The sequence below is a fragment of the Homalodisca vitripennis genome, chromosome 2 (assembly GCF_021130785.1).
Source record: "Homalodisca vitripennis isolate AUS2020 chromosome 2, UT_GWSS_2.1, whole genome shotgun sequence".
NCBI classification, from domain to species: domain Eukaryota; kingdom Metazoa; phylum Arthropoda; class Insecta; order Hemiptera; family Cicadellidae; genus Homalodisca; species Homalodisca vitripennis.
Genome location: NC_060208.1, coordinates 6,564,253 through 6,584,085, shown reverse-complemented (window position 1 = coordinate 6,584,085; position 19,833 = coordinate 6,564,253). Strand labels below are relative to the sequence as shown.

At 34.6% G+C, this 19,833-nt stretch overlaps 1 protein-coding gene across 1 annotated transcript in view; it reads left to right on the top strand.

Annotated features, from left to right (window-relative positions):
* Positions 1-2,992: 2,992 nt before the first annotated feature.
* The window catches only part of LOC124353487 (mismatch repair endonuclease PMS2), a 42,517-nt gene continuing 25,676 nt past the window's right edge, over positions 2,993-19,833 (top strand). The window contains exons 1-6 of the mRNA XM_046803334.1: positions 2,993-3,198; positions 7,899-8,058; positions 14,152-14,357; positions 14,675-14,814; positions 15,782-15,890; positions 16,746-16,943. Of these exons, the coding sequence (XP_046659290.1) occupies positions 3,127-3,198; positions 7,899-8,058; positions 14,152-14,357; positions 14,675-14,814; positions 15,782-15,890; positions 16,746-16,943 (885 nt within the window). The 5' untranslated portion in view covers positions 2,993-3,126. The remainder of the gene's footprint in view (positions 3,199-7,898; positions 8,059-14,151; positions 14,358-14,674; positions 14,815-15,781; positions 15,891-16,745; positions 16,944-19,833) is intronic.

Sequence of the window (19,833 nt, the reverse complement as noted above, 5' to 3'; positions counted from 1 at the left end):
AAACACACTTTTGCAAACAGGTATAAGGGACAACCGTTAATTTTTAAATGATAAACATAAAGTATGATTTCTCTTGAAACTTCTAGTGTCCTGTTCCATTAGCTCATTTGGTTCTTCACTCATTGATTCAATATTTTGTCCACATTTGGAACGCCTCCTACCAATTTCTTTGGCCTCAACAAGTGTTTGAAGGTAGACATCTTGAGCATTTTTTGTTTCCAGGGAGTAAAAAAAAGTTCCAAATGTTTTTCTTGGACTCATTGTTTATCTTACGATGACATTTGATTGGACACTTACAAACTATATCCTCGGTAAACACTTTACTTGACACCTGCTTACCTTTGTAGGAAACATAACCTGCCCCCTTTACTCTGGCATCACGTATGATATAACGTTTATTAACTTTCTGGTCGTGTTGTTCCTCTTTTCTTCCTTGGTGGTTGTTGCTCCTCATCAGAACTTTCACTCATTGTGACAAACACGTATTAGTTAATAAACAAAACTGTGATCACTATTCACTAACTCAGATTTCTGACAAGTTTAGGTTTAGGTTAGTTAAAATAAGCAGTATTAACAAACAAACAACAGCTGACCAGAACTGAATGGAGTGGGGAAAAATGCTACTGGCTCAGTGTTACCAACTGTTCATTTCTCATAAATTTTAAATTATCCCTATTTGTTTCAGAAAACCCTCAAGTGTTGTCACTTGAGGGGTTTCTGCACTAAACAGAATATTCACTTGCATTTTAGTGTTGGTTATAGAGGTTACAGATAAGGGGTTTCTACACCAAACTGTGTGTTTATACTAATACTATAGTTTTCTAACAAAAAGTCAAATTAAAAAAAAAAATGTCGGTTAGGGGGTTTCTGAAATAAACTATTCAATTATAATCAATGATTTTATATATTAAAGTCTATAGTTTTACATCATATTACCAAACCATAGCATCAAATGCCTTCGTTGAGTAAAAACTGTTATCACAAAAGGACTAAAAAAAAATAATAAAACTATTATTTATGATCCTTTTCACTAAGATATCTTCCAAGGGTGGAAAATAATCAATATTCTTATTCGTATTGCAAAAGTTGATATTTGTGAATTGCCACAAAAAGAGTTAAATGTACGTTTCAATGTGCAACTGTTAGTCTTAAAAGTAAAATTAAATTATTTATTTATTTGTGCTCATGTTACGCTTGCTGCCATGGAAAACTGTGACTGTGATATTTATATAACACTAGACATAATCACCGAGCATTCACAAATCTATGGTGCCTCAAGCCTCATAATACTCTTTATTTGATATTACATTCAAACAGAAATATTCATTTTGCACTTAAAGCACATACGAATGGAGATAGGGGATTTAAAAATATTGCCCAAGGCAAGCTGTGTAATAATCAGCCAGTAATTATTCTCGCATAAGATAGATCTGATTTGTGAACGTGAGCACAATGCTCTTTTTATGTATGCACGGAAAAATTACAACGTGTAGGAGTTTAATATAAACTATACTGTTGTATGACGAGAAGCAAACAATTAACTGGAATACACGATTACAATTGATGATATTGCATTAGGTCACATTTTCTTATATGAATTATGAGAAGTTGGTTCACATTATACATCAAGACACTTCAAGAGTACAAAAGAATGAAAAGTTTTACTTACAGCAGTCGAACAAAGAATGAGCATTAGAAGCATCATTTGTGTATGTATATTCAGCAGAATCACTGTTGGTAAAGATGTTATAGATTTCAATAGAGGACGTCTGAATTTTATTACCAATGTGGTATAATATTAATTCTGTTAAAGTACACAAGACTTTCAGCTTGTTAATAAAGTTCCATATACTTTATTCGCTCAATCTAAATATCGTTTTCACCAAAATTAAATTACCTCTGCCTTGTCTGACCTTTATCATTACTACTCATTCTGAAACCTCGGCTTCTCCCCTTTTCTCACGTTGTTTTGTTAGAAAGATATGGGGTATTGTAGGTTAAGGATTTTTTTATGTCTAGTATTTAATGTTTAAGCGCCCCAATTAGCACATTTGGGAGAAGGCTGAACACATTAATCACCCTTTTTATTCATATTATCAGATTAGAGCTCGTGTATAGGGTTCTTATTTATAGTGCTGGTCAGATTTTAGTAAAATATTCTTTACGTGTGATAGAAACAGGATTATTATGGATATTTGCCATCGTTCAGTGATACAAAAATCAGTAATGTTACTTTTCGAGATCTGCAATCTGATCTCTTCCTCAGGTGAGTAACTAACCTAACACATAGTTAATAAAAGCAAAACAGAATACTCATTATTAAAACTGAACTACAGTATACAGTAAGACCAACAACATTCTCGACTTGGCACTTCTTTTCCTATAAATTGATTATATTTTAACATACAATATAATAAAATGAAGTATTTACTGTCATCAGCCTACTTATAAAGAGAATATACAAACTGACTAAGTGATCATTTGTTTATTTATTTGCGGCAGTTCAAGCAAATACGTTTCAAAGTTCTCTGGCACAAAATGTATTTGAATTAATCATACATTTTGTCGGTACTTGTGACGTGAACAAAGTTTTAAAATATTATTAACATGTCTATTGAACTAAATTTGTATCTTAAAGTATGTTATTATTCATTGTATGCATGGTTTAATATACACATACCATGCAAAATTCATATAATTGTTTAAATAATTAGTTTACCTTTCCATTGAGCTATATTCCAGAATGTCCTTTAGTCTAGTGAAGAGTAATATTTTTGTTAGCTGATTAAAGCTTTGTTATTTAAATACTAAATTTTCTCCTTTACTAGACAGGATTATTTGATTCAATCCATTTAATAGATTAAATATATTATAAACATACCATTTTTACAAATAGATTAAAAAAAGAAAAAAACTACTTCTATAGCTGTATAACCAACGAAGACTCAAGCCTTACCCGCGAAGATGCAGTTTGCGTTTGACTTTGCATGAGCATAACTCAACACGAGTAGGCAGTGCTGTCTGCTGTCTACCATCACAGTAGAAAACAAAAATATAACCAAAATAAAGTGTCAACTATCATTATCTTACATTTGTCATTTGTACGGAATTTATCTGATTATTGATATGGAAAGTTTAACTTCAAAAGAAATTAAACCGATAAATAAAGAAGCTGTACATCGAATTTGTTCAGGCCAGGTAGGCTAAAATAATTTACTACTTTAAATTTTAATTTCTTTAGAAAATATTAAATTTTTAATGACATGAAACTAAATGTAAAACAAAAGGAAAAAAACTGATGGGGCCGCTTCTTAGTAACTAACGCTAAAATCGGACTTTCCAGACCCCCCCCTCCCACTTGTAACGGTACGGTAACACCAACCCCCTTTAATTTCGTAATGCTGTCACCAAATAGCCACCAACTCCCTAATTTATATTATTATAAAAATATAAATATAATAGACAATTTTAAACTTCAAATTAAAACATGATTTACTAAAATAAAACTGGCACTTTTCAACTGTAAAACATACTTTTGAACTGTTTGTTGTTTCTTCTCGGTTTGTGCATTTTTGTAATTTTACACATACACGATGTCTTGTATCTCATTGGGGTAATTATCATATTAACCGCCGGGGCGGAAAAATACGAGTTTTGCGTTCTTAACTTATTGGAATCGTCCCTATATAAAAAAAGTATAAGGTTTGATGGGGTGGAAAATGAGAAATAACGAAGTTCTAGAAAATAAAAAATTAAATAACTTTCCAGTAATATCTCCATGTTCTACATCCACGTCTAGCGTCACGTGACCTTTTGTGGCCAATGATTGAACCTCGTGATGACGTCATCGGTTGCGCCGCCATCTTTGCAAACGTAAATGAGAAATTACAGAAATGAGCAGAATTTTGATCAAAATTAATAATGTTTTTCTTAATTTCGAGAAAAAAATTAATTACGAGTGCCTCCGGCCATCAGCGCGGGCTTCGGCAGCCCGCGCTGATGTCAATAAAAGAAAAACATCCCTCGAGATAGTACCTATCAGTAAAATATAAAATTCTAGAGGGGCTGATCAAAAATATAAATTGAAATGTAATGCAAAGGCAATTATGTAAAGTTTAAAAACTAAATAAATCATGAAAAACTCAAATATATAGATGGATATTAACAGAGAACACTTACCATTAGTGTGTTGGCGGGTATAGCTAAACAGCAGCAACAAAAAAGTGGTCTATCACAACGAAACGACAAAGTCTCCCGGTTTAAAAACACCACTCGACCGCACGACGAACAAATACACTCATTTTTAAAAATGCCCTGTTCTATTAAAAAAGAGATAATTTCGTTTCGGTTAAAACGTAAGCTCTTTACGTGCCCTACGAAACACTCCGACACACACAATTCACTAGGGTTGGTTGAACTAGTGGATGGTTGATTCATCATTGTAAACTCACTCACTCAATCCGACCTACTGAACACGATATCTTGTGTAGAACTGACCTATGCCCCGGACAACTCAGATAACAGGTATGCTATCAGGCTGCTATCAGTCCCGGCCGCAGATAATATTCAAGTAAACAGATTATCCAGACACAGCACACAAACTGAACATTAAAACATTAGAAACTTTACCACTTATCAATATACCCCCTAAAATCATGTTATTTGTCATTTGCACCCCCTAGTACTATATATATTTTTTGTTCAGGAGGGTGAGCAGAATACGTTGGTAACGTCAAATTCGTGATTTGCCGCCCCGGCGTTTAATCTTACTGGTACCCTCATTGGGTACACGCAATCTTTCATGACTGCTGTCTTATACCTGAGCAGGTACACACCGGACTTTCGTAAAGCACGTTGTGCGCCCAATGGGGTACACGTTGCTATGCATTTCCTTCTTGAGTTTTTATTGTTTGATGCCTAAATGTGATTCCATGCTTAAATAAATACCTCATTCTATTGTGTACTCCGTTGGGTGCACGATTGCTTAATTTTTAGGTATCCCTTAGGTTATATGGAAAAAGTTGAAAAAGCATGAAATAATTTTGTTGTGCAAAATTGCTAAAACTACATACATATTTTGCTGTAATTAGGCACTTAACGCAGTAAAAATGATGTATTTTTTGATATTTTTATTGAAGAATTTGACGGCAAATAAAAAAATCCTGAAATTAGCCGTCATCGTGAACGTGTTAAAATCACACGTCATTGAGACAGTTTTTCCCTGTCTACTTTTTAATGTAACAAAACAATCAGTATGCAGTGACATGGCATGAGGCCTATTGTACTGTTAAAGTAATAGTTTACGGACCAAAAAACTGTGATTCTGCTCAGCAGAATTGTTTGTCACTTCTTTCACTTTGCTCTTATGAGAGGAAAATATAGTATTAACTTTACGCATAAGTATGTGGGGAACCAGGGAAATTTTGTAAACGAATTCAAACAATTAATAGTTGAGGTTTAATAGTTAAGTAACGCTGTGTCAAAACACCCGGACCCTCTCTTACAAAGGTGTGTAACGCTGCCGAAAATCCCCTTCCCACCTGGGGCATTACGTTATTTTGGACGGCCCCTTACTTGAAGTAAGCTCTATGTCAGAAATATTAATTCTACTTTTCATTCTAAACAATACAAGGTGTCTACTGTACAGGGTGACAATTAAGTCTGGAACCTCTTTTAATTTTTGAACCACAATAGAAAGAAATACCAAAGTTCACACGTGCTTACTGGTGATAGTAATGCACACATCTGCCCAATTACCGACCGGATAATCCTTTTGGGGGACGGTCCACAAGGAGTCAGACAAAATTCTTAAATAGCAGCATAGGTCAAGTTTGGTATCAAATTAAAGGTCTTACTTAGCAGAGTACAATCCCACAAACCGGACTTCAAAAGGTGGATTCATTCAGTAGTTATAGCTATTTGAATTATAAAACAATTGAACAATGTAAATTATTAAGTATTACAAGTAAACACCAATTTTTAAGTACCTGTGATCAAAGTAAGTGTTCAAAATGTTCCCCTCCCATCGTCTGGCAATGTCCTAGGCAGTTGTAAAAGCCATCCACTGCATTTTGAAGGTAGTCACGAGGAATATCTTGAGCTTCTTGGACTATGAGATTTCTTAGGTGCGCCAAATCTTGAGGCTTAGTACGATAAACTTTATCTTTGAGGTATCTCCAAAGAAAAAAATCCAGTGGAAATAAATCAGGGGAACGAGCAGGCCACTCTACTGCACCACGTCTTCCAATCCATCTGTGAAGGAATATTGTATCCAAGTATTCTCTAACAAGGAGAGCAAAGTGTGGTGGCGCGCCATCTTGTTGGAAATAAATTCTTTGAAATTGTCGACCAAGAGCAGCTTGTAGTGCAGGAATTATCTCATTTTGGAGCATTGCTAGATATGAGTCACCATTTAAATTACCATTGATAAATAATGGGCCCATAATTTGATTTCCTATAATACCTGCCCAACAAAGTTTCTGTGGATGCTGTGTATGACTCAATCTGCCACTTTCACATTCTAACAGTAGTTGTGTTGTTGGTAATAATTATTGATTCCTGGCTTCGATTACTACATTGTCAGATGATGGGAGGGGAACATTTTGAACACTTACTTTGATCACAGGTACTTAAAAATTGGTGTTTACTTGTATTACTTAATAATTTACATTGTTCAATTGTTTTAAAATTCAAATAGCTATAACTACTGAATGAATCCACCTTTTGAAGTCCGGTTTGCGGCATTGTACTCTGCTAAGTAAGACATTTAATTTGATACCAAACTTGACCTATGCTGCTATTTAAGAATTTTGTCTGACTCCTTGTGGACCGTCCCCCAAAGAGATTATCCAGTCGGTAATTGGGCAGATGTGTGCGTTACTATCACCAGTAAGCACGTGTGAACTTTGGTATTTCTTTCTATTGTGGTTCAAAAATTAAAAAAGAGGTTCCAGACTTAATTGTCACCCTTATAACCATTTGATCAGACTTTACAACAATGTTCAGAAGGTAAAAAATGAGAGTCTGTTAAATATAATCAAATGGTCTATGTAAACATTGTTTTATATGACAATACAACCATATGTCTAGTTAATTTAACCACTGTCTTCAATTTGTTTACATTTATAGTGTTCAAAGCATAGAGTAAGCGTGTATAAGCTTGTTGATAGTAACAACACTTCTTATTTAAACCTTATTTGCAACCGCTATTGGGCATAGAGTAAGGAAAAATCCAGATAAGAAAATAACATTTTTTAGTAAAAATATACTTTTATATGAACATTTTAACAAATATTAATTTATGAAGTACTTGGTCAGAATTGTAATGCAGATATCAAAAACAAAGTTACTATCTAAATTTTACTATAAATTTTAAGATATAACGCCCTGTAGTTCTCTTTTTACAGAAGTAGGGTCCTCAGACCTGTGTATGTATATACATAATTTTTTTAATCAGGGAAACAATACAAAATCAACAGCCACGAAAAATACTTAGACCAAAATAAATAACAATACCGTAGCCATAAATTTAAACTTTTTGATATATTTTCTTGATTGCGACAAGCCAAACTCAACGTGTACGTTGGAAATATAGTTCACTTGAACCAGAAGTGCTCATGTACGTTTGCACTTAAACATGCCTCAAAGGTTATAATCCTTTAATACCCTGCTGACTTATACTCCAAAGTTGACCATACTCAGCTTAACATTTACAGAAACAAAAATCTGATTTATATTTTACTCATCTTTAATGTACATACTATACTAATTATTTGATATTTTTAAATCAAATAAATATTAACTCTTTTATGTAACCCATATTTGAGTATTTTATCATAGGCTTCATTGAAATTTATTTAAATCAAGACACTATTAATCTGTGATTTAATTTTTTTAAGGTTGTTCTCAACTTGGCTGTCGCAGTCAAAGAATTAGTGGAGAATAGTTTGGATGCTGGTGCCACGATTATTGATGTCAGGCTACGAGAATATGGAAGTGAACTGATTGAGGTCACTGACAACGGAAGTGGAGTTGAGCCCAACAACTTCCAAGGGCTTAGTACGTTAATTTGGTGAAAAATAACTCATTTGATAAGTGTCAATTCATCAAGTCATTGATTTTAAAATTAACACAACAGTTTACACCTTGTATTATTACCATTTGATTTTTACAAAAGATTATAGTATTAATGTAGCATTCACTTCCAGTAAAATGCAAGTTAAAAAATAGTTAAAAAACTTCATTTTCAATACATAACATGGTGACATGACTCTAACAGCTGTACTCGTACACACAATACATAACATGGTGACATGACTCTAACAGCTGTACTCGTACACACAATACACAACATGGTGACATGACTCTAACAGCTGTACTCGTACACACAATACATAACATGGTGACATGACTCTAACAGCTGTACTTGTACACACAATACATAACATGGTGACATTACTCTAACAGCTGTACTCATACACACAATACATAACATGGTGACATGACTCTAACAGCTGTACTCCTGGACATGATACATAACATGGTGACATGACTCTAACAGCTGTACTCGTACACACAGTACATAACATGGTGACGTGACTCTAACAGCTATACTCATACACACAATACATAACATGGTGACATGTTTAACAGCTGTACTCCTGAACATAATACATATCATGGTGATATGACTCTAACAGCTGTACTCGTACTCACAGTACATAACATGGTGACATGAGTATACAACATGGTGACATGACTCTAACAGCTGTACTCGTACACACTGTACATAATATGGTGACATGACTCTAACAGCTGTACTCGTACACACAATACATAACATGGTGACATGAGTATACAACATGGTGACATGACTCTAACAGCTGTACTCCTGAACATAATACATAACATGGTGATATGACTCTAACAGCTGTACTCGTACACACAATACATAACATGGTGACATGAGTATACAACATGGTGACAAGACTCTAACAGCTGTACTCGTACACACAATACATAACATGGTGACATGAGTATACAACATGATGACATGACTCTAACAGCTGTACTCCTGGACATAATACATAACATGGTGACATGACTCTAACAGCTGTACTCGTACACACAATACATAACATGGTGATATGACTCTAACAGCTGTACTCGTACTCACAGTACATAACATGGTGACATGAGTATACAACATGGTGACATGACTAACAGCTGTACTCGTACACACTGTACATAATATGGTGACATGACAAACAGCTGTACTCGTACACACAATGCATAACATGGTGACATAAGTATACAACATGGTGACATGACTCTAACAGCTGTACTCGTACACACAATACATAACATGGTGACATGACTCTAACAGCTGTACTCGTACACACAATACATAACATGGTGACATGACTCTAACAGCTGTACTCGTACACATAATACATAACATGGTGACATGACTCTAACAGCTGTACTCGTACACACAATACATAACATGGTGACATGAGTATACAACATGGTGACATGACTAACAGCTGTACTCGTACACACAATACATAACATGGTGACATGACTCTAACAGCTGTACTCGTACACACAATGCATAACATGGTGACATAAGTATACAACATGGTGACATGACTCTAACAGCTGTACTCGTACACACAATACATAACATGGTGACATGAGTATACAACATGGTGACATGACTCTAACAGCTGTACTCGTACACACAATACATAACATGGTGACATGAGTATACAACATGGTGACATGACTCTAACAGCTGTACTCGTACACACAATACATAACATGGTGACATAAGTATACAACATGGTGACATGACTCTAACAGCTGTACTCGTACACACAATACATAACATGGTGACATGAGTATACAACATGGTGACATGACTCTAACAGCTGTACTCGTACACACAATACATAACATGGTGACATAAGTATACAACATGGTGACATGACTCTAACAGCTGTACTCGTACACACAATACATAACATGGTGACATAAGTATACAACATGGTGACATGTTTAACAGCTGTACTCCTGAACATAATACATATCATGGTGATATGACTCTAACAGCTGTACTCGTACTCACAGTACATAACATGGTGACATGAGTATACAACATGGTGACATGACTCTAACAGCTGTACTCGTACACACTGTACATAATATGGTGACATGACAAACAGCTGTACTCGTACACACAATGCATAACATGGTGACATGAGTATACAACATGGTGACATGACTCTAACAGCTGTACTCGTACACACAATACATAACATGGTGACATGAGTATACAACATGATGACATGACTCTAACAGCTGTACTCCTGGACATAATACATAACATGGTGATATGACTCTAACAGCTGTACTCGTACACACAATACATAACATGGTAACATGAGTATACAACATGATGACATGACTCTAACAGCTGTACTCCTGGACATAATACATAACATGGTGATATGACTCTAACAGCTGTACTCGTACACACATTACATAACATGGTGACTTGACTCTAACAGCTGTACTCGTACACACAATACACAACATGGTGACATGACTCTAACAGCTGTACTCGCACACACAATACATAACATGGTGATATGACTCTAACAGCTGTACTCGTACATACAATACATAACATGGTGACATGACTCTAACAGCTGTACTTGTACACACAATACATAACATGGTGACATGACTCTAACAGCTGTACTTGTACACACAATACATAACATGGTGACATGACTCTAACAGCTGTACTTGTACACACAATACATAACATGGTGACATGACTCTAACAGCTGTACTTGTACACACAATACATAACATGGTGACATGACTCTAACAGCTGTACTTGTACACACAATACATAACATGGTGACATGACTCTAACAGCTGTACTTGTACACACAATACATAACATGGTGACATGACTCTAACAGCTGTACTCATACACACAATACATAACATGGTGACATGACTCTAACAGCTGTACTCGTACACACAATACATAACATGGTGACATGACTCTAACAGCTGTACTCGTACACACAGTACATAACATGGTGACGTGACTCTAACAGCTATACTCATACACACAATACATAACATGGTGACATGACTTTAACAGCTGTACTCCTGAACATAATACATATCATGGTGATATGACTCTAACAGCTGTACTCGTACTCACAGTACATAACATGGTGACATGAGTATACAAAATGGTGACATGACTAACAGCTGTACTCGTACACACTGTACATAATATGGTGACATGACAAACAGCTGTACTCGTACACACAATGCATAACATGGTGACATGAGTATACAACATGATGACATGACTCTAACAGCTGTACTCGTACACACAATACATAACATGGTGACATGACTCTAACAGCTGTACTCGTACACACAATACATAACATGGTGACGTGACTCTAACAGCTGTACTCATACACACAATACATAACATGGTGACATGTTTAACAGCTGTACTCCTGAACATAATACATATCATGGTGATATGACTCTAACAGCTGTACTCGTACTCACAGTACATAACATGGTGACATGAGTATACAACATGGTGACATGACTAACAGCTGTACTCGTACACACTGTACATAATATGGTGACATGACAAACAGCTGTACTCGTACACACAATGCATAACATGGTGACATGAGTATACAACATGATGACATGACTCTAACAGCTGTACTCCTGGACATAATACATAACATGGTGATATGACTCTAACAGCTGTACTCGTACACATAATACATAACATGGTGATATGACTCTAACAGCTGTACTCATACACACAATACATAACATGGTACATGGTAACATGAGTATACAACATGATGACATGACTCTAACAGCTGTACTCCTGGACATAATACATAACATGGTGATATGACTCTAACAGCTGTACTCGTACACACTTTACATAACATGGTGACTTGACTCTAACAGCTGTACTCGTACACACAATACACAACATGGTGACATGACTCTAACAGCTGTACTCGTACATACAATACATAACATGGTGACATGACTCTAACAGCTGTACTCGTACACACAATACATAACATGGTGACATGACTCTAACAGCTGTACTTCTGAATACAATACATCTTATAAGTTTTTAATTCCAGAAAGAAAAACATTATCACACTAAATTGAACAAAGTAGCATTTTTCTTTTATTTATACTCAAAAACTTAACAATTTACCATCATTTTAAAACTTGTAATTTTAAAAATTTTATATAGTTTTACTGTAAACAATTTTTGTAAACAGTAGTTACTTCTATTTGCATAAAGAATTGTAAATGTTTGTAACAACATTTAGAATAAATACTAAACTAACACCCAGTTATTTCCAAAGTTGTCTTTATAGGTGTATATAATTTATCATAATTTTACTGGTATTATTTATAACTATTGTAATAAAACTTATATGACCCGGCTTATGCTTATTAACTTACACGAGTAAGCTGCCGACAAAGAAAGAAATGGGTTTTACTAATATAGGGTTAAGTGGTATTGCAAAACATTTCATGGTTACTAGTCTGACATAGAAAAGTTAAGTTTTAAGATGGTTTTATAAAGAGCAAATTGTGGTAAAATCCAGTGCAAAAGAACATAATGTTACCTGACTTCTGGGGTGATCAGCCGTTGGTTAGTCACAAAACCAAAATTCTCAGTCTACAAGAAAAAACCAACGAATTATAACAATGGAACGCGCTCTGGGCCGGAGAAACCGAGCCGAAATCCTGGGCTGCGTTCCGAGTCTGCAGGCGCTGGAAATGGGCAAGAACTCACTCCGCCCATATGGTAGGCATTGTAGTAATGATCTAACATCACTTTAAAACTCCTTCTAGACTTAATACAATTGTTAGATACTACAATTTATTTATTATTACAAATGTTAGTAGCTGCTTTTTACCGTGGATTTTTATTTGTAGTTAAAAAACTGATTTTGGAAACAAAGATTACTCGCATTAAAATATTTCCCAGATGAAAAAACTACTTTCTTATTGACAGTATTTTATTTCAAAGTAAACTACATATAATTTACAAACATGACACACTTAATCTACGTGTTAGAAAATAAAATTATTTTGACCAATTTTTGCCTTATTCCTAAGTTGGATTTTTTTATAATGTCAAAAGTTTTCTGTTTTTTATGTGATGAGATATTATTTAAAAAAGTATTTTATTCACAGTTTAAAAATAACTCGTGGCTTCCAGTGAACTCGTCATTAGTTAAATGCCCCTTAAAGACTACCAGTAAACTAGTTACAAACTCTCAATGTCAATTTAGAAGTGGTCGCATTTGTTTGAGGTAACTAGAGCAAATAACAATATTTTACAATTTTCAATACATCATCACTTGATCTACTTAATTTACCCTTAGATTTCAAATCAATAAAAAGTTAATGTGTTCTAATATCAGCATCATTGGCATGGAGAACAGAACTCTGCGAATTCTTGCCCACTTTAAGCGCCTGCAAATCCACGGACACATCAGTAACGCACAGCTGTGTGCGACCGGAAAACACAACATGTGGCTTATGGGCAGTGCGCGTTCCAGTAGTATAGTTCGTTGGAAAAAACTGTCAGTGTAGCCATAGTACAGTAGAGTCTCGATTATCCTAAATCAGCCACAGCAAGATAGGATAAGCGAAAAGGTTGGATGACATGGAAAATGATAAGAATGGCGTTGAAATTTGTGTTAATGCTGCCATACGTTTGTAACCTGGTGCTGCCGCTTGGGCCTTTTGACGCTAGTGTGTTTGCCAGTAACAATTTGTAATTGAGACCTGTTTCATCTAATGTATACAATCGGTTGTGAGGAAAGAGGCTGCTTTGCGCGACATTTGTCGTAAAATCATGTTACATGACATATTGCCCCGGAAGATTAAATAACTCGCAAAGTCGGATAACCGAGAGTCTACTTTACTAAAATTTCTCATAATTTACAATCAAACATTAAAATAAATTAATTGGGAATATAAATAAATCAGATTATAGATTGGATTAAAAGCAGAGTTTGAATTTAACTGTGGTTTGTGGACATGTAGCTTTAAAACATCACACGTCGAAGCTGCAAGACTTCTCAGACTTGGTGAGTGTGGAAACATTTGGTTTTCGAGGCGAAGCTCTCAGTTCGCTGTGTTCACTCAGTGACTTGATTGTAACAACCAGACATGTCTCTAGCGACTGCGGTAGTCGGCTAGTGTTCGATCACAACGGGATCATCACTACCTGTGCCCCCGTGGCTCGGCAGGTAAGTAGGCATTCCACAGGGAACAATATTAGCACTAATTCTCTTTCTTTTTTGACTTTAGATGTATTAAAAGTTTTTAAATTATACTAAAAAAACTTTGCGTTGTATATAGTTCTAGAGATACAACCAACAAACTAATGCTTGGTTTTGTGTCCGCCTCATATTATTATTTCGAATTAATTCATTTCAATACTGATTCAGTATTCAATCGTAGTGAATGTACTATTCAATATATTACTTGGTGTCTAAGGACAAAGATGTTTCCGTTTATAAAAGAATGCGCTGTTTATATTCTTGTGACTCAATCTGTACTCCAGGTTGGAACGACAGTTACTCTTGAGAATATATTCAGTACACTGCCAGTCAGACAGAAGGAATTTCACAGAAACCTCAAGCGTGAATTTGTAAAAATGACCCAACTGTTGTACGCCTACTGTCTTGTGTCTACTGGAGTCAAGTAAGCTGATTTCGATCATAGTAGTTGCCAGACTGGATAACTAAATACTGAGTATAAGATCTTCTTCCTCAAGAATTTCTTACTCTTTTTCTGTCCCTCTTATGCATGTTATCCTCGACTTCTCAATTAGACTGTCCACAAAATATTACTTTGCCTCAAGTGTATTTCTTAAACACATCTAATTGCTAATCTTGCAGTTATTTTTTAGGAGTTAGGACTATATTGTCTTCTTTACGCTGTTGAACAATCACATTTTCTTTCTTCTTCTTCTTCTCTCTGTTAATATATTTCTTGAATTTTCTATCCTGTTTTATTTTTTTATGTATCAACATTACTTTCTTATGTTCTATTCTGTATTGTATTGTTTGTGTAACAATAAAATACAAGTAGAAGTAGTGGAATTTAAGTGTTCCTTTGTCAATTAAGTGTTAATTTGTGTATAGTCCAAAATAATAGTGCTGTATATATACTACAGTGCAGTTATATGTGAATTAATTCATTTTATTAATTATTGACCATTTGAAAAATCAGTTTATTTGTGGTTTCTGTTGGGTATAATCTTAACTGAAAATTCTGTTTTTAACTTGTGCTAAACATGGTAAAAAATTGGAACAGTTTTATACCAAACGTGGACATATAAATTCTTACTCTGTTCATAAGTGCATTAAAGGATAGCAAAACAAGTGGGAACAGAATTTGTTATACACTAGTACTTGAGAACTAGCCTATAGTTTTTACTGTGCTGTGACATTTAGTAGAGTTTTCAGCTATTCAGATAGTATTTTATGAATCAGTGGTTGGCATGCTTATACTTCACAATTGTTTGTTATTAGCCAATTACACACTAGAATTGGCTGTTATGTTTCAAGGCATATGCTGGATGCATAGACGAATTTGTCAATGGATTAATACTTATTTGACTAGTTCTCACAGCAATATTGTTAATCTTTTTATGTTAACATTCCAGAATCACATGTACAAACCAAACAAAGAAGGGAGGTCGGATGACTGTGGCGGCCACTCAGGGGTGTAATAGTGTCCGGGACAACATTGCGTGTGTGTTTGGCATGAAACAGGTAGTTTGCTCTAGATGTGATGCTATTCTCTATTTTAACTTCTCTTCCATTACTGTACATAGAACAAAATTGAAGGTTAAACATTATATATTGATTGTTGTGAGATGGTCCATCACTGCATCTTATACTGGAATCACATATGTTTAAACAGTTTAATAAACAACAGTAGTACTAATATTAAACAATTCAACAATAAATTATTTTTATGTGCAAATTTTCAAGATGATTGTAGAACAGATTTGTAGTGATGTACATAAATAAGTGTATAAGATTATACTCAATTTTGGTATGCATGTTTATTGTCATCATTTACTTCTGTAAAAAAATCTTTTAAATCGCCTTTCAATCTTTAAAATATTTACACAGCATTTATTTTTGCAGTATGAAACATTTTTGTATTAATAAATATTTTAAATTTAACGATTTGTTAAATTGTTTTTCAGCTATAATAAGTTGGAACATAGAAATTTTTTTGACAATGAACAACATCCAATAGAAATAAGTAGTCAATAACATGTTAATTTCAAGATTAATAATGTTGTTACATCATTTCAAGATTTTAAAGGTATTTTTGATTTTTTCATTCGTCCATACTACAGGGAAATTTATTGTTTTCAATTTTTAAATCAACAGCGTCATTAAAATTATCTTAGCTTAAATTTATCAATTTTAGCTAATATAAATAAGGCTAGTACCCATCTTTTTCTATAAAATGTTGTTAATATTTTGTGATATTGCTTAAATAGGTTTTTATTACTTGACAATAAAGATTTGTTTTAAAATTATCATCAAATCAACAAATGTTTTAAATTCAATAATGCTTTGTTAGCCAATAATATGAAAAACATATTGCAGTTGGCCAGCCTGCTAGAGATGAAGACAGTGTTGCCAACCACTGAAATGCTGGAGCAGCTGAGCTTGAAGGATGTGGACTTATCACAGTCAGTATTTGAGATGGAAGGATTCATCTCCTCATGTGCACATGGCCAAGGTCGCAGCACCAATGATCGCCAATTCTACTACGTCAACTCTCGCCCCTGTGAGCCTACTAAAGTAATTTATTTTTATCTAATTTATGTAACCTAAAGATTACTCGATTGTGCAAGATGAGCTCAATTTTCTTTCCTATGGCAAAAGTTTTTTTCTCACATCCTGTAGATTACAAGCCAGTGTCAGGATCTTAAATAGAATAATGGAACAATTTGCAGTAGTACAGGTAGAGTCCAAAACCCTGTTTTCTTCCTAAATCACTGCTTGGAGTTATAGAGTTAATTGCAATATTGTCAGAAAGTTCCTAAAATCGTTGCTTGTCCTGAAGAGGAATCTTCTCAACCTACATTTGGGAGCGTTGCTGTCAAGTACATCAACTGCTACTATGGTTGGAGCTATCTTTATTTTTTGGGATTTGAATTGTGATCCTTATAGTGGTGTTACTGATGTATTTTGTGATCATCATAAAAAAACACTATGATCATTATAAGTGACAGGTGTTTACGTTTATCACAATGTTCTTCAAAAAGTTGTAATCTTCATTAGCCATGTCAGTCACATTACTGAATATGTTTTGTTTCACTTTTATATTCAGGAAATTATAAGTTGTGAAACATGTGAAAACAAACAAAGTATGTTCAGACCAGCATGGAAAATATCAGGAAACTCAAATTGTTGTAACAACTACTTAAAAATGCACCAGTACCACCTTATGGATTGCTGTTTTTTTTCTGTCCATTGCATATGCTTTCTTCACCGTGTCAAATGTCTTAGATGTTGTCATGCTACTTTAAAAATTATATTTCAAAATCTGATTAATAAACAGAGCTGTTAGTCGGATACAACCCCACAGCTAAAGAAAAGGAGTCACAGACCACTTCATCAGTAGTGTCCTGCAGGAAGAGGAACTTTTCATTCAGCGAACCCCTGTTTGTGGCCCTGCTTCAATAAAAACAACAATTCCAAGTACTTTTGCTTGATAAGGGATTGAATCATTGCAATCTTCTAACAAAAGCAATTTAATATTTATTTTCCTGAATTTTCTCAAATACCTGCTCTCAATTGGTCTGTCAATTCTTTGCTTCCTCTCTATTCTCTACTTCTATTTTTTTCTACACACATTTTTCTTTTCAGTTTGCTATCCTTTCCCATTAGTTGATTTTTCAGAGTAAACAGGTAATGTTTCTTTGTAATAGTACTTACCTTCAATCAACACATGCTGCATGTACATTATCCGGCCTGGGCGCAAGAGACAGCTGTAGACAATCTTTTAAAGACCTACGGATCCTCACTGCACCCTCACTCTACATCCTGGAGACAATAATGTATGCCTCTACACAAGACCTGCCTAGTCACCAAGACAGCCATGCCTATCATACCAGAAATGCTGCAAACTATGCATTACCTCCACACAAGACAGCACGCTACGAGACCTATGCCAACCTATGCTAGAGCAAAATTCTTTAACCGCCTACCAGAAGCACTAAAGAGTACCAGCCGTAACCTGCTCAAGAAGAAGCTAACTGCCTGGCTGCTAGGGAGATCGTTTTACAGCCTTGAAGAATTCTTGACCTGGAGAGAACATGAACATTGACCACTTAGTATCCTCTGCTAACTTAGTATCCACTGCTTAGTATTCTCTGACAAATTATTCAAATGCTTCATATCCTATACTGTTTGACACCAATTCAGATCTTGAAGATCTTGTATTAAGCCTACTCAATAAACTCAATCCATATGTTAACAATGTTCGTGAGAATTATCAGGTTATACCTGCATATAGAATTATACCTGCATACATGGAGAAATTCTGTATCCTCTTAGACTTTTTTCTCCCAACCTCTGAGGTTTATTTGAGAATATTCTTCTTCTTAGCGTCTATCTCATCTGTTATGTTCCACTTCTCAATTTTGTTTTTTCTATCTATTTTTGTTGTTTGTCCTCGTATCTTTTACTTTTCTGTTCCACTACCAATTACAGAAAAACCAGCAGTACTTCTGATATCACCATGGAGTATTCTTTTGTTCTTTTTATCTCTATTCAAAATAGGATACTTTGTGAACTTATATTATTTTTACTGTTTGTTTTTCCTTATATCTTTCTTCCATCAAAATCGTCAGTTTGAGAACTCCAATGTAACTTCACTCACATTTTCTGCTTTTAATTAACTGTTTACTTTAGCAGACCTTTCAATTTAGTAGGTTTTTATCTCACTCTCTTTAGTGCTCATTGTTATTTTTGTCATATTTAGTTTCTTTACCAATCACCAATCACCACTCCCTCATTTCCTCAGAACTCCATATCATTCCATCATCTTTCTCTAGCAACACCGTCAATTTTGCAGTAGTTGAAATAATACAAGAGGACAATACTCTTAAATATTTGGTTCTAAAGAAACAAGAAATGTGTTATTACTAATTTAATTTTTTACAAACTTAATTTGTTCAATCCTTATTTTTTCTTAAAAAAAACCATACCAGCATGCATTACTTCCTGTTACATCAAAACCTATAACATTCTGAAGTACTGAGGGGCAAATCTAGAATTTCCAAATCTTTAGATGTACTTTGAGTGGTACCGAGCAGCTGTTGTCTACGAATAAACGCAGCTGACTAACATGCATTGTGCATGCACTCAGGTGCTGCACAAACATAATTATAGAAAATACTAATTAAAAGCAAAATATTATTAACAAAAGTAAGATAATTATTTAATTAGAGAGCAGCATTTATGGTTTTAAAATTTAAAGTACAGCAAAAACACGTTTTAATGATCAGTAATTTGTGTACAGTCGAGATTCAAGATTCAACTTTGACTCATCACTATATTGAAGTTAACATTTGTTAAGTCCAGAGATGTACTGAAGAGATGTCCAGAGAATGTAAAACAGAGGCTTTTGATTATTATATAACCCAAACTCTAATCTAACCTAAATGTCTAATCATCAGAATGT